Source organism: Rhinoderma darwinii, chromosome 5, assembly GCF_050947455.1.
Source record: "Rhinoderma darwinii isolate aRhiDar2 chromosome 5, aRhiDar2.hap1, whole genome shotgun sequence".
NCBI lineage: Eukaryota > Metazoa > Chordata > Amphibia > Anura > Rhinodermatidae > Rhinoderma > Rhinoderma darwinii.
In genome coordinates, this window is record NC_134691.1 from 210,709,106 (window position 1) to 210,725,432 (window position 16,327).

Here is a 16,327-nt window from a genome sequence, read left to right on the forward strand (position 1 = left end):
GTTATTTTCTTATATGGCGTTCACCGCGCGGGATAAATAATGAAATAATATTGTAGTTAAGGCCGTTACGGACGCAGCGATACCATATATGTATAGTTTATTTGTTTATTTATCTATTTTTATTAATAATAAAAGACTGATAAGGGAAAAAGGGGGATTTTTACTTTTATTACTTTTAAAACTTTTATTTTGTTATTTTTACACAACTTTTTGTTAACTTTTTTTTTACTTTTTTACTTTGTCCCACTAGGAGACTTGAGGACAGGAGGCCCTGATCGCTATTCTAATACACTGCACTACATGGGTAGTGCAGTGTATTAGAGCTGTCAGCTAATCACTGACAGCAAGCATAGTGGGTCCTGACTTTGTCAGGACCCACTAGGCTTCCGTAGATAGCATAGATGGACGCCATTGTTATGCATCCGGTTGCCATAGCCACCATCGCCGGCCATCGTGGGCCGTCGATGGTGGTTTAACCCCTAAAAAGCTGCGATCGCTATTGAACGCGGCTTTTAAGGGGTTAATCAGCGGGGACACAGCGATCGGTCCCTGCTGTAGGAGCTGCGGCAACTTCTGTACGAGACAGCAGCTGCACAGCTCCTGTATGTGTTGGGAAGATGGCCGAAATGGCCGTTACTCCCATGACGTACTATTAAGTCATGGAGCGCGAACGATACAAGGAGGGGTTAAAGACTATGTACACCATACCTCCCAACTTTTGAATTTGGAAAAAAGGGACATTTTAAGCCACGCCCATAACCACGCCCAATATCCTGCATAAACACATCAAATCACGGCCAGATCCTTCTGCAAATAAAACGCGCACATTCTCACTGTGGATCTCTAGACTTTCTGGATATTACAGATATTATGGATCCGGTTATATAGTCTTTATGTTACTTTTCCTATCTTGGGTATAACAGTTGCTCATCACGGCAGCAGCTGCAGGACAAACCAAAAGGCTGAGAACAATGAAAGTCAAGAGGGAGACCCTGTGGTGGATGACTTTTCAATTGACAGGTAGCAGAGTTACATAATGGGGATTTTTTTTTTCTCCAGTTGTGTAACTTTGCTATTGGTCAATGGAAAAATCATCCACCAGAGCCCCTCTGTAGATAGCTCCACACACAAGCCCTTTGTAGTTAGCTCCAGATACAACCCCCCTGTACATAGCGCCAGACACAGCCCCCCTGTAGATAGCTCCACACACAGCCCCCCTGTAGATAGCTCCAGACACAGCCCCCCTGTAGATAGCGCCACACACAGCCCCCCTGTAGATAGCTCCCCACACAGCCCCCCTGTAGATAGCTCCAGATACAGCCCCCTGTAGATAGCGCAACACACAGCCCCCCTGTAGATAGCGGCACACACAGTCCCCCTGTAGATAGCACCACACACAGCCCCCCTGTAGATAGCGCCAGACACAGCCCCCCTGTAGTTAGTGCCACACACAGCCCCCTGTAGATAGCTCCACACACAGCCCCCCTGTAGATAGCGCCACACACAGCCCCCCCTGTAGACAGCTCCAGACATAGCCCACCTGTAGATAGCGCCACACAAAGCCCCCCTTGTAGATAGCTCCAGATTCAGCCCCCTGTAGATAGCTCCACACACAGCACCCCTGTAGATAGCTCCAGATACAGCCCCCTGTAGATAGCGCCACACACAGCCCCCCCCCCTGTAGATAGCTCCAGATACAGCCCCTCTGTAGATAGCTCCAGACACAGCCCCCTGTAGATAGCACCAGATACAGCCCCCCTGTAGATAGCTCCAGACACAGCCCCCTGTAAATAGTTCCACACCCAGTCCCCTGTAGATAGCTCCACACACATTCCCCCTGTAGGTGTTACATTGCCGCCAGAGCGGAGAGGGATAGACGTAGCCAGCCCTGCTGCTGCCACTCTCCGCTCTGCTTTGACGTCACTCACCGTCAGAAGAAGGCAGGAGTCTTGCAGCGGCGTTCTCACTGGTGTCGATGCCGGCCCGGGAGTGGGCCACTCCAGTTACCTGACCGGTGAGGTCAGGTGACAGGTCAGGTGACTTGACTGGTCCACTCCCGGGCCGGCATCGATCCCAGTGAGAACACCGCCGCAAGACTCCTGCCTTCTTATGATCGCTGCTGCAATCAGCAGCAATCAGCTGTTTTAATGCAGTGCCCAGCGGGACATTTTGCAGACCGTCCAGGACGGCGGGACAGCGGTGAGAAACTGGGACTGTCCCACCGGTTCCGGGACGGTTGGGAGGTATGTGTACATCTTTAACCCCTTCAGGACCCAGCCTGTTTTGGAGTTCAGGGCACAGCCAATTTTTTCAAATCTGACATTTAATTTATGTGGTAATAACTCTGGAATGCTTTTACATATCCAAGCAATTCTGAGATTGTTTTCTCGTGACATATTGCACTTTATGTTAGTTAAAAAAATTGGTCGATAAATTCAGTATTTATTTCTGAAAAATGTGCAAACATTTGCATTTTTCGAAATTTAAATGTATCTGCTTGTAAAACAGATTGTAATACCACACAAAATAGTTACTAGTTAACGTTTCCCATATGTCTACTTTATGTTTGCATCGTTTTTTGAACGTCCTTTTATTTTTCTAGGACGTTACAAGGCTTAGAACTTTAGCAGCAATTCCTCATATTATAAAGAAAATTTCAAAAGGCTATTTTTCAGGGGCCAGTTCAGTTCTGAAGTGGCTTTGAGGGCCTTATATATTAGAAAGTCCCCATAAATCACTCCATTTTGAAAACTACACCCCTCAAAGTATTCGAATCAGCATACATAAAGTGTTTTCACCATTTAGGCGTTTCACAGGAATTAATGCAAAGTAGAGGTGAAGTGTACAAATTTTATTTTTTGGGCCGAAATTAATTTGAATTACATTTTTTTTGTACCACAGAAGGTTTTACCCGAGAAATGCAACTCAATATTCCAGATTGCAGTTTTTAGAAATATCCCACATGTGGCTCTAGTGTGATTATGGACTGAAGCAAAGGAGAACCTAGTGGATTTTTTTTTAGAATATATTTTAGGCACCTTGTCAGGTTTGAAGAGGTCTTGTGGTGCCAAAACAGTGGAAACACCCCAAAAGTTACCCCATTTTGGAAACTACACCTCTCAAGGACTTTATCTAGGGGTATAGCTAGCATTTTGACCACACAAGTTTTTGGCTAAATATATTGGAATTAGTCTGTAAAAATGAAAATCTAATTTTTTTCTGAAAAAACAGACATTTTTAATATTTACAAGGAATAAAGAAGAAAATGAACCCCAACATTTGTAAAGCAATGTCTCCCGATCACGTTAATACCCCATATGTGGTAATAAACTTCTGATTGGACCCATAGCAGGGCTCAGAAGGGAAGGAGTGCCATTTGGATTTTGGAGCACAGATTTTGCTGGAATGGTGCCATGTCGCGATTACAACGCCCTGGAGGGTCCAACACCATGGAAACACCCCAAAAGTTACCCCATTTTAGAAACTACACCCCTGAAGGAATTTTTCTAGGGCTAAAGTTAGCATTTTAACCCCAAAGTGTTTTTTGCAGAATTTAGTGGAATTAGGCCGTGAAAATGAAAATCTACTTTTCTTCTGAAAAAACTTAGAAATTTAAAATTTTTACAAGGAATAGAGGAAAAAAAGAACCACAACATTTGTAAAGCAATTTCTCCTGATTACGGCAATACACCATATGTGGTAATAAACTGTTGTTTGGAACCACGGCAGCGCTCATAAGGGAAAGAGCGCCATTTGGATTTAGGAGCACGGATTTTGCTGGAATGGTTTTCGGTGCCATGTTGTGTTTGCAACATCCTATATGCATACTTTTTGTAACTTTTCATTTTTTTCCTATAATAAAAGACTTATTATCGGAAAAAAAGGAGTTCTTGTTTTTTTAACATTACTTTTATTTTTACACTTTTATTAACTTTTTTTAATGTATTTTTTGTTCCACTAGGGAACTTGAGGATTTGCAGCTCTGATTGGGACCAAGACAGTGAAACCCCCCCAAGAGTGACCCCATTTTGGAAACAAGACCCCTCAAGGAATTTTTCTAGGGGTAAAGTTAGCATTTTGACACCATAGGTTTTTTACAGAATCTAGTGGAATTAGGCCACGAAAATTAATATCAACGTTTTTTCTCAAAAATGTTTACATTTTCTCATTGTCACAAGGGATAAAGGAGAAAAAGCACCACAACATTTGTAAAGCAATTTCTCCCGAGTATGGAAATACCCCACATGTGGTCATACATTTTTTTCATTAGTAATGAATTAACCCTTTCAGGACTGATTCATTTTTTGCTTCCTTATTTTAGTTTTTCACTCTCCGCATTCCAAGAACCATAACTTATTTATTTTTCTGTTGTGAGGGCTTATTTCGTGCGGGAGGAGTTGTAGTTTCTATTCACACCATGTAAAGTACCATAAAATGTACTGTGAAACTGAAAACAAATTCTTTACGGGCTGAAATTGGAAAAAAAAGTGACTCCCTTTTTTTGGGGGTTTCATTTTTACGTCTTTTGGCATGTGGTTAAAAGCAAAAACTTTACTTTATTCTGCGGCTCAATACAATTACGGCGATACCAAATTTATATAGCTTTTTTTATATTTTACTACTTTTACAAAGAAAAATGTATTTGTTAAAATTAAAAATTGTTTAGTTTCACCACATTCTGAGAGCTGTAACTTTTTTATTTTTCGGTGAATTCAGCGGTATAAGGGCTTATTTGTTGCGGGACGAGCTGTAGTTTCTATTGGTACCATTTTTTGGACCATAAAAAGTGATCAAAAAGTCGTATTACATTTTTTTTTTAGAGCGAAGGTGACAAAAAAACAGTAATTTTGGCGGGTTTAAATTATTTATTAAATGTCTATGGTGTTCACCGTGTGAGTTAAATAATGGTATATTGTAATAGTTCGGACTTTTACGGATGTAGCGATACCAATTTTGTTTATTTTTTTACATTACTGTAGAAGAAAAATGGGAAAAGTTTTTTTTTTTTACTTTTACATTTTTTTTCTCACTACTAATAACTGTAATTCTTTTACACATTTTATTAGTCCCCTTAGGGGACTTGAACCAGTGACCATTGGATCGCTTGTACAATATACTGCAATACTAATGTATTGCAGTATATTGTTAATTTTACAGTCTTCTGTAACAGCACGATCGCTGTTCCTGTCCGTTAGTCCCGGGAGTCAGCTGTAATACACAGCTGACACCCGCAGCGTATGGAGCGGGCTCAGCACGTGAGCTGGCTCAATATATCAACCCCAGCACCATGAAGTGCTATTAAGTCATAGTGCGCAAAGGGGTTAATGCACAGCGGATGGTGTGAATATTGCAATTTTCCACTGGTATACCATTTTAGTGCATAATATGTTGTGCCCAGTTTGTGCCACTGAAGACAAAGGTGTTCATAGCCTTTCATTTGTATTCACCATTAAATAAAAAAATTGTAAAAACCTAAATTTATTTTTGAAAGATGTGCAATTACTTATTTCATCAATTGTTCTACCTTTTTAGCAACTATCTCAAGAAAAAAAAAAAAAGAAAAGGAAGACAGTCATTACCTGTTGACGTTTTTCAAACTCCAGCTTTATGCGTGACTTAATGCAATTGCATGTATCTTGATATGTCTGTTGTAGAGCAAGCTCCATAAGATGCTTGTGGTAGGCTCCTGCCAAGTTACCACAGATAAAAATAATCACATTTGCAAGTATCTGAAACAGAGAAAATGTTATAATTTAAACTGGCTTGAAATATCAAACAATAAAGTATATGGCTCCAATAGCAAATCTATTTAACTGATTATTTTTTAAATTACATTATATACAAAATACAGATACAATAATTACATAAGAAATGTATCTATATATTTACCTTGCATTACTAACCACTTAACGACCGCAAGCTGTCTTTTGACGTCGGGCGGTACAGGTCCCCGGTATACAGTGACGTCTTTTGGTGTCGCTGTAGAAAAGGCATATTAACCCCTTAATGACCGGGCATGTTTGTACCTTAATGACCAAGCTAGATTTGTCAAATCTAGTATGTCTGACTTTATCAGAGAATAACTCTGTGAAAGTTTTGAATATCCAAGTAATTCTGACATTGTTTTTTCGTCACATGTTGTACTTTATTTTAGTGGTAAAAGTAGACTGATACGATTTGCGGAAATTAATTAAAAAATAGAAAAATGGAAGAAATTTTGTAAAAATTACAATTTTCCCCTATTTTAACTGCAATATGTCACATATGTACACACATACTGTACAATTTTTTTAATTAAATATATATTTCTATCTCTTTACTCTATTTTGGCAGCACTTTTGAAAAAATAAAATAAATTTTCAGCAATTTAGAGGACTTACAAATTGAATAATAATTTTATAAATTTTGAAGTACATTTTGTTTTCCTGCACCAAGCCAGGTTTTCAGAGGCTCATAGGTCTCAGAGTGATGGAAACCCCCACAAATGACCCAATTTAGAAAACTAGACCCCTTAAGGTATTTTTCTAGGGGTGTAGTGCGTACTTTGACACCACAGTTTTTTGCTAAATTTAATACATAGCAGGTAAAAAAAAAAAATGTCACTTTTTTTCATAAAAGTATCAGTTTGAAGACCAATTTCTTTGTAAAGCGACCATGAGAATGAAGAAACACACCCCAAAATCTATCACCCTGTTTCTCCTGTTTTCAAAAATACCCACATTGTGGCCCTAATGCACTGCCTGGACACACGGCAGGACCCAAAAGGAAGGGAGCACCCGGAGGCTTTCAGGACTCCTATTTTGCTTGAAAATGTTTTAGGCCACACTGTACATTTGGAGAGGCTTTGAGCTGCCAGAACGATAGAAACTCCCCATAAACGACCCCATTTCGAAAACTAGACCCCATAACGTAATTATTTAGGTGTATAGTAAGTATTTTGACCCCACAGTTCTTTGCTAAATTTAATGCATATCAGGTGAAAAAAATAATAATTTCACTTTTTTCATAAAAATATTTGTTTGAAGACCGATTTCTTTGTAAAGCGAACATGAAAATGAAGAAACACACCCCAAAATCTATCACCCTCTTTCTCCTGTTTTCAAAAATACCCACATTGTGGCCCTAAAGCGTTGTTTGGACACACGGCAGGGCCCCAAAGGAAGGGAGCACCCGGAGGCTTTCAGGACTCATATTTTGCTTGAAAATGTTTTAGGCCCCACTGTACATTTGGAGAAGCTTTGAGCTGCCAGAACGATAGAAACTCCCCATAAACGACCCCATTTCGAAAACTAGACCCCTTAAGGTATTTATCTAGGGGTATAGTTAGCATTTTGACCACACAGGTTTTTCGCTAAATATATTGGAATTAGTCTGTAAAAATTAAAATGTACTTTTTTTCTGAAACATAGAAGTTTTTATTATTTACAAGGAGTAACGAAGAAAATGCACCCCAACATTTGTAAAGCAATGTCTCCCGATTACGACAATACCCCATATGTGGTAATAAACTGCTGTTTGGACCCACAGCAGGGCTCAGAAGGGAAGGGGCGCCATTTGGATTTATGATTTTGCTGGAATGGTTTTCGGTGCCTTGTCGCATTTGCAATGCACTGAAGGGACCAAAACAGCGGAAACCCACCAAAAGTGACCCCATTTTGGAAAAACCTTCAAGGAATTTTTCTAGGGGTATAGTGAGCATTTACACCCCACGGGTCTTTTGCAGAGTTTATTGGAAATAGGGCGCGAAAATTAATATCAACATTTTTTCCACTAAAATGTTGCATTTTCTCATTTTCACAAGGGATAAAGGAGGAAAAAAACAACCATTTTTTATAAAGCAATTTCTCCCGAGTACGGAAATACCCCACATGTGGTCAAAAGTTTTTTCATTAGAAATGAATTAACCCTTTCAGGACTGATCCATTTTTTGCTTTCATATTTTAGATTTTCACTCCCCGCTTTCCAAGAGCCATAACTTCTTTATTTTTCCATCAATAGAGCGGTGTGAGGGCTTATTTCTTGCGGGAGGAGCTGCAGTTTTTATTAGTACCATTTTTTGGTACATAAAAAGTGATTCAAAAGTTGTATTAAATTTTTTTTTTAGAGCGAAGGTGACAAAAAAAAAAAAAACAGCGATTTTGGCGGTTTCAATTATTACATTTTTTTAAGGTGTGCACTGTGCAAATTAAATATTGGTATATTGTAATAATTCGGACTTTTACGGACGTAGCAATACCAATTTTGTTCATTTTTTTACATTACTTTAGAAGAAAAATGCGAAAAGGTGTTTTGTTTTTTTAACTTTAAAAAAAAAAATTCTCACTACTAATAACTATAATTCTTCTACACATTTTATTAATCAATCCCCTTAGGGGACTTGATCAAGCGATCATTGGATCACTGGTACAATATACTGCAATACTAATGTATTGCAGTATATTGTTATTCTTACAGGCTTCTGTAACAGAGCGATCGCTGTTCCTGTCCGTTAGTACCGAGGGGGCCAGCTGTAATACACAGCCGACACTCGCAGCTTATGGAGCGGACTCAGCACGTGAGCCGGCTCCATACATCAACCGCCGCACCATGACGGGCAATTAAGTCATAGTGCGCAAAGGGGTTAATGCTCAGCGGATGGTTCAAAGTGAAAATTGCAATTTTCCACTGATACGCCATTTTAGTGCATAATATGTTGTGCCCAGTTTGTGCCACAGAAGACAAATACCTCATAAAACGTTAAGCGGGTTCTCTCGGGTATGGCGACGCCATATGTGTGGGCGCAAACTGCTGCTTGGGCACGCTGCAGACCTCAGAAGGGAGGGAGCGCCATTTTGCTTTTGGAGCGCAGATTTTGCTTGGTAGGTTTCTGTTTTGGGTTTCGCTGGTATTTCAGTTTTTTAGGTTTTCTTTTTGCGGCGCTCACCGTACGCTATAAATGAAATTTTTACTTTATTCTGCGGGTTGGTACGATTACGGCGATACCAGATGTATATAGGTTTGGTCCTTTTTTTTAGCGTTTGCACAATAAAATGACTTATTTATAAAAATAAAAAAAATTCTGTGTCACCATATTCAGAGAGCCATAATTTTTTTATTTTTTAGTCAAAAAAGCTGTCTAAGGGCTTGTTTTTTGCGGGACGGATAGAAGTTTTTATTGGTACTATTTTCGGGTACATGCGACTTTTTGATCACTTTTTATTCTTTATTTAGGGAGCGATGGTGACAAAAAAAATTGTGATTCTCTCGTAGTTTTTTATTGATTTTTTTTGGGGTGTTCATCGTGCGGGAAAAACAACATTATAGTTTTATAGTTGGGGTCGTTACGAACGCGGTGATACCAAATATGTGTACTTTTTTAACGTGTTCATTTTTTTTCTATAATAAAAGTCTTATTATAGGGAAAAAAAGCATTTAGTGTTTATAGAACTTATAACTTTTATTTTTACACTTTTTTTAAAACATTTTTATTACTTTTTTTTACTTTTTTTACTTGTCCCACTAGGGGACACTTAGATTTGCAGCTTTGATCGCTGCTAGAGTACATTACACTACACACGTAGTGTAATGTACTCCAACTGTCATTGTGATGTGACTGTCACACTGACAGGAAGCAGAGGAGGAACGGCCGGACGCTGTTCCTCCGAGGCTTCCGTGCATGGCAACCCGGAGGTCATTATCTGACCTCCGATTGCCGTGACAAGCATCGGTAGCCCCCACGATCACTTCGTGGGGGCTGCCGATGTGCTTCAAACCACTTAAATGCGGCGACGGCAATCCGTCGCCGCACTTAAGGGGTTAACTGCCGAAAGCAGCGGCGATGGTCCGCTGTCCGGCGAGACTGATGTCTCAGCTGTCTAGGACAGCTGTCAGCGCGCGTCTGTCACTCTGTGTTTACACAGAGTGACAGTTTGAAATGCGGACGAAAATGAACGTCATGGTGCGGGAACTAGCAGCCGACCATGACGTTCACTTTCGTCCTTGGTCGTGAAAGGGTTAATGTTCCTCGGAGTGCTCATTCTCTAAGTAGGAGCTGTACATAATAGCTCCTGAACTTAAATAAAACCTTCTGGGTACAGCTGGCATCGGAAAAAATTCTGACCCCAGCTGTTTGACCCCTTGATCGTCGTGGTCCGCGACCGCAGCATGATCAAAGGGGATTCCCCTCTTCCATTGCGACACCAGTGGGAAACGTCTGCAGTAAGCCCTGGGGACCACAGGGCTGGCTGCTCAGTGTTGGGGCACACTATGTGACACAGTGTAATGTACAGGTCCTTCTCAATGAATTAGAATATCATCAAAAAGTTAATTTATTTCAGTAATTCAATTCAAAAAGTGAAACTCATATATTCTATAGATTCATTACACACAGAGTGATCTATTTCCAGCATTTTTTTCTTTTAATGTTGATGATTATGGCTAACAGTTAATGAAAACACAAAATTTAGTGTCTCAGAAAATTAGAATATTATATAAGCCCAATTTCAAAAATTATTTTGAATACCGAAATGTAGGCCTTCTGAAAAGTATGCACAGTATTTGCACTTAATACTTGGTCGGGGCTCCGACTCTGCATGAATTACTGCATCAATGCAGCGTGGCATGAATTAATGCATCAATGCGGCGTGGCATGGAGGCGATCAGCCTGTGGCACCGCTGAGGTGTTATGGAAGCCCAGGTTGCTTTGATAGCGTCCTTCAGCTTGTCTGCATTGTTGGGTCTGGTGTCTTTCATCTTCCTCTTCTTGACAATACCCCATATATTCTCTATGGGGTTTAGGTCAGGTGAGTTTGCTAGCCAATCAAGCGCAGTGATACTGTGGTTAGTAAACCAGGTATTGGTACTTTTGGCAGTGTGGGCAGGTGCCAAGTTCTGCTGCAAAATGAAATCAGCATCTCCATAAAGCTTGTCAGCAGAGGGAAGCATGAATTGCTCTAAAATTTCCTGCCAGACGGCTGTGTTGACTCTGGACTAGATATAACACAGTGGTCCAACACCAGCAGAGGCATGGCCTAATAGATTGCCTGTCAGTTTAAGGGTATGTGCACACACACTAATTACGTCCGTAATTGACGGACGTATTTCGGCCGCAAGTCCCGGACCGAACACAGTGCAAGGAGCCGGGCTCCTAGCATCATACTTACGTACGACGCTAGGAGTCCCTGCCTCGCTGCAGGACAACTGTCCCGTACTGTAAACATGATTATACTACGGGACAGTTGTCCTGCAGCAAGGCAGGGACTCCTAGCGTCGTACATAAGTATGATGCTAGGAGCCCGGCTCCTTGCACTGTGTTCGGTCCGGGACTTGTGGCCGAAATACGTCCGTCAATTACAGACGTAATTAGTGTGTGTGCACATACCCTAAGGGTGAGGGTATGTGCACACGATGAGAGGCTTTTACGTCTGAAAAGACAGACTGTTTTCAGGAGAAAACAGCTGCGTCGTTTCAGACGTAAATGCTGCTCCTCGTATTATGCGAGGCGTCTTTGACGCCTGTAATCTTGAGCTGCTCTTCATTGACTTCAATGAAGAACGGCTCAAATTACATTGCAAAGAAGTGCCCTGCACTTCTTTGCCGAGGCAGTCAATTTACGCGTCGTCGTTTGACAGCTGTCAAACGACGACGCGTAAATTACAGGTCGTCGGCACAGTACGTCGGCAAACCCATTCAAATGAATGGGCAGATGTTTGCCGACGTATTGTAGCCCTATTTTCAGACGTAAAACGAGGCATAATACGCCTCGTTTACGTCTGAAAATAGGTCGTGTGAACCCAGCCTATGTGCACACGACAACGCCAAATACGTCTGAAATTACGGAGCTGTTTTCAGGAGAAAACAGCTACTGAATTTCAGACGTTTTTACAAGTGCACGCGTTTTTCGCGGCGTCCATTACGGACGCAATTTGAGCTGTTTTTCAATTGAGTCAATGAAAAACGGCTCCAATTACGTCCCAAGAAGTGTGTTGCACTTCTTTGACGCGGGCGTAATTTTACACACCGTCTTTTTACAGCGACGCGTAAAATGACAGCTTGTCTGCACAGAACATCGTAAGACCCATTGCAAGCAATAGGCAGATGTTTGCCGACGTATTGGAGCCGTCTTTTCAGGCGTAATTCGAGGCGTAAAACGCCTCCATTACGTCTGAAAAGAGGTTGTGTGCACATACCCTAATAAGGGTATGTTCACACGACAGCGTCCGTAACGGCTGAAATTACGGGGATGTTTCCGCCTGAAAACATCCCCGTAATTTCAGCCGTAACGGCATGTGCAGGCGCTTGAACGCCGCGTCCATTACGGACGTAATTGGCACTGCTATTCATTGGAGTCAATTAATAACGGCTCCAATTATGGCCAAAGAAGTGACAGGTCACTTCTTTGACGCGGGCGTCTATTTACACGCCGTCATTTGACAGCGGAGCGTAAATATACGCCTCGTGTGAACAGACAAACGTCTGCCCATTGCTTTCAATGGGCAGATGTTTGTCAACGCTATTGAGGCGCTATTTTCGGACGTAATTCGGGGCAAAAACGACCCGAATTACGTCCGTAATTAGTGCGTGTGAACATATCCTAACACTGACAGGCTATAATGCTTTGGTATACTAAGTATACCAAAGCATTATATCTGCGATCAGAAGATCGCATGGTGAAGTCCCCTAGTGGGACTTAAAAAAATAATTAAAAACAGTCAAATAAAGTTTTTGAAAATATAAAAAAACATGAACAGTAAAAATAAAATAAAACCATTTTTTTCCATACAAAGTGTTTTTATTTAATAATAGTGTAAAAACAAACATAAAAAGTGCACATATATGGTATCGCTGCGATCGTAACAACACAAATAATAAAGTTAACACATTAATTCAACTGTATAGTGAACGCCGTACAAAAAACGCTAAAAACAACGGCATTCCCCCACCAAAAAAATATAATAAAAGTTAATTAATAAGTCCCATGCACCCCAAAATAGTAACGATGAAAACGACACCATGTCCCGCAAAAAACAAGCCCTCATATGGCGATATCAACAGAAAAATAATACAGTTACGGCTCTTGGAATGCGGTTATGCAAAAATTTATTATTTTTGTGTAAAAGGTTTCTTATTGTGCAAACGTAGCAAAACATGAAAAACCTACACATATGTGGTATCGTCGTAATCGTACCGACCCATAGAATAAAGGTAACATGGAATTTATGCCGCATAGGGAACGGCGTAAATTTAAAACGTGAAAAACAATGCAGGAATAGCTTTTTTTTTTCAATTCCCTTCCCCCCAAAAAGTTAAAAAAAGGTAATCAATATAATATATGCACCAAAAACTGGCGCCATTGAAAAACACAACGTGTCCCGCAAAAAACAAGCCCTCTTACTCCTATGTTGACGGAAAAATAAGAGTTATAACTCTTGGAATGTGAAGATGAGAAAATAAAAAATAATGCTTGGTCATTAAGGCTAAAATAGGCCTGGTCGTTAAGGGGTTAAGGCCTTTTCAAGCCTGGTCATTAAGTGGCTAAATTTCTTTCCACTTACCCATTACCAGCATAACGTTTATTGTATATAGACATTTTTATGGTGTTTTTACTTTGAACAGGAATGTGTTTGTACCTATTTCTGAGGTTTCTAGACAGTCTTAGGCAAAACCATGTAAAAACTTAGAGTGACCATCTAGGTAAAATTATCAAGTTTGCTGAGGAATGCAGTTTACTTAACTGCTGCCCTGAGTTTAGATCGTTGTGCTGCCGATTCTGAAGCCATCTTGGATGACAGACGAGAGGGCCCGAGAATCGGCAGCACAACATGCTAAATGGAGGGCACCAGGTAAGTAAACTTCCGCATTCGGCAGCAAAATTTAAATTTTTAGCTAAAACCGGAGGGTCGCTTTAACAAAGAGTCTGAGAGATGTTATGTACCCTATATTCAATGCAAGTCAGGCAGTGGCACTGTTGTTATCAATAAATTGAACGACACCGCAAATAGTGTGAGACTTTGTATAATTATAAGAAGTGCCACAGTTACAAAAGAAATGGAGGGAACTCTAAAAACAAAGCTGGTGGAAGAACCTCTAGTGCCAGGGTGTCTTTTGGACTTAGTTTTATAAACAATAGTAAAGGTCATAAATGTGGCAGATATGACTAGCTAAAATAGATTAGGGGCAGGTTTTAGATTACTGTTTTAAAATTCCCTTTCATCGCTTGATGGATTGGTCGTGTCAAGCAAACTCTAGCCTTGAGGATGGGATTAGCTATGTCAATAAGGTAAACAGATGCTGTGTGGGGGGCATTCACAATTTAGTGGCCTGTATACTCATGAGGTCCCATTGGTCAGGCAAGAGCAGCCAGGATAGGATACTTTTCTGGAGCTGAAGGGACTTGTGTCCACAATCCTAGGGTGAGTTGCCACAATTGCAGGGGTGCGCTTAGGGGGAGATTCCTAGTATCCGAGAAGTTCTGAGCAGTTCAGGAGAAAACAATAAGTTAAAGCAATATTCTGATAATAAAATATGATCCTATCCACAGGATAGGTGATAATTGATAGATGGGTTGGGTCCAATCAATAGGCGGGGGTCCGCACGTTCCCCCCAGCTACAAGACTGATGCCAGGAGGAGTGAAATGAAGCAGCGGTCAAACATGCACCCTGCCGCTCCATTCAAAGTCTATGGAATTGATGGAAACTGCCGAGCGTTGTGGTGTAAGACTTTAGACCAGGGGTCAGCAACCTTTGGTGCTCTAGCTGTTGTGGAACTACAATTCCCAGCATGACTTTAAAGGATTTATTATTTCAGCCAAAGGCTGTCAGGGCACGATGGGAACAGTAGTTTTACAACAGCTGGAGTGCCGAAAGATGATGACGCCTGCTCTAGACCCCTTAAATCACCCTATCTTAACCCGTTAGTGACCGGCCCATAGTCTTTTTACGTCGGTCACTATCGGGCCTTATTCCGATGCCATAGACTTTTTACGTTGCGGCATCGGTATAAGTAAACAGAGCAGGGAGCTGTCAAATCTCCCTGCTCTCAGCTGCCAGAGGCAGCTGAGGGCTGGGAGCGTCCCTGCTCTGCCGGGTGAGATCGATATTAGTATCGATCTCACCCACTTAACCCCTCAGATGCGGTGCTCAATAGCGAGCACCGCATCTGAGTGGTTTTGGAGAGAGGGAGGGAGCTCCCTCTCATCCCACTGACACCCGGCGATAAGATCGCCGAGTGTCTGTGTCTCTCATGGCAGCCGGGGGCCTAATAAAGGCCCCCAGGTCTGCCTGTAATGAATGCCTGCTAGATCATGCCGCAGGCATGACCTAGCAAATGCCTGTCCGTTTTAAACGGACAGGCAGTAATACACTGCAATACAAAAGTATTGCAGTGTATTATAATAGCGATCGGAGGATCGCATAGTGAAGTCCCCTAGTGGGACCAGTAAAAAAGTTTAAAAAAAAGTTTAATAACGTTATTTAAAAAAAATGAGAAAAAAAAATGAAAACCCCACTTTTTCCCCTTACAAACTGCTTTACTATTAAAAAACCAAAATAAAGTTAAAAAGTTACACATATTTGGTATCGCCGCGTCCGTAACGACCCCGACTATAAAGCTATTACATTAACCCGCACGGTGAAAGGCGTAAAAAACGTAATTAAAAACGACAGAAAAATTGCTGTTTTCTGTGAATCCTGACTTTAAAAAAATGTGATTAAAAAGTGATCAAAAAGTCGCATCTACTCCAAAATGGTACCAATAAAAACGACAAGTCTTCCCGCAAAAAAAAGCCCTCATACAACTGCATCGGCGAAAAAATAAAAACGTTACGGCTCTTCAAATATGGAGACACAAAAACAAATAATTTTGAAAAAAAAACTTTTTACTGTGTAAAAGTAGTAAAACATACAAAAACTATACAAATTTGGTATCGTTGCAATCGTAACAATCCGCTAAATAAACTTATTGTGTTATTTATACCACACGGTAAACGGCGTAGATTTAGGACGCAAAAAAGAGTGGCGAAATTTCAGATTTTTTTCTATCCCCCCCCCAAAAAAAAGTTCATAAAAGTTAATCAATAAATAATATGTACCTCAAAATGGTGCTATTAAAAAATACAACTTGTCCCGCGAAAAACAAGACCTTATACAGCTATGTCGACGCAAAAATAAAAAAGTTATAGCTCTTGGAATGCGACGATGGAAAAACGTAAAAAATAGCCTGGTCATTAAGGTCTAAAATAGGCTGGTCATTAAGGGGTTAAGTAGATAAAGATATAAACATTAGGGTTTTTGCTGTCTTCATTGTGGCCACCGACACACATTCGAAAACCTCCCCTTTTTTTCTTGATAT

At 40.8% G+C, this 16,327-nt stretch overlaps 1 protein-coding gene across 1 annotated transcript in view; it reads right to left on the reverse strand.

Moving 5' to 3' along the window:
* The window catches only part of ADCY2 (adenylate cyclase 2), an 831,331-nt gene that overhangs the window by 479,927 nt on the left and 335,077 nt on the right, over nt 1–16,327 (reverse strand). Inside the window, exon 4 of the mRNA XM_075826916.1 lies at nt 5,580–5,729. Coding sequence (XP_075683031.1) covers nt 5,580–5,729 — 150 coding nt within the window. The remainder of the gene's footprint in view (nt 1–5,579; nt 5,730–16,327) is intronic.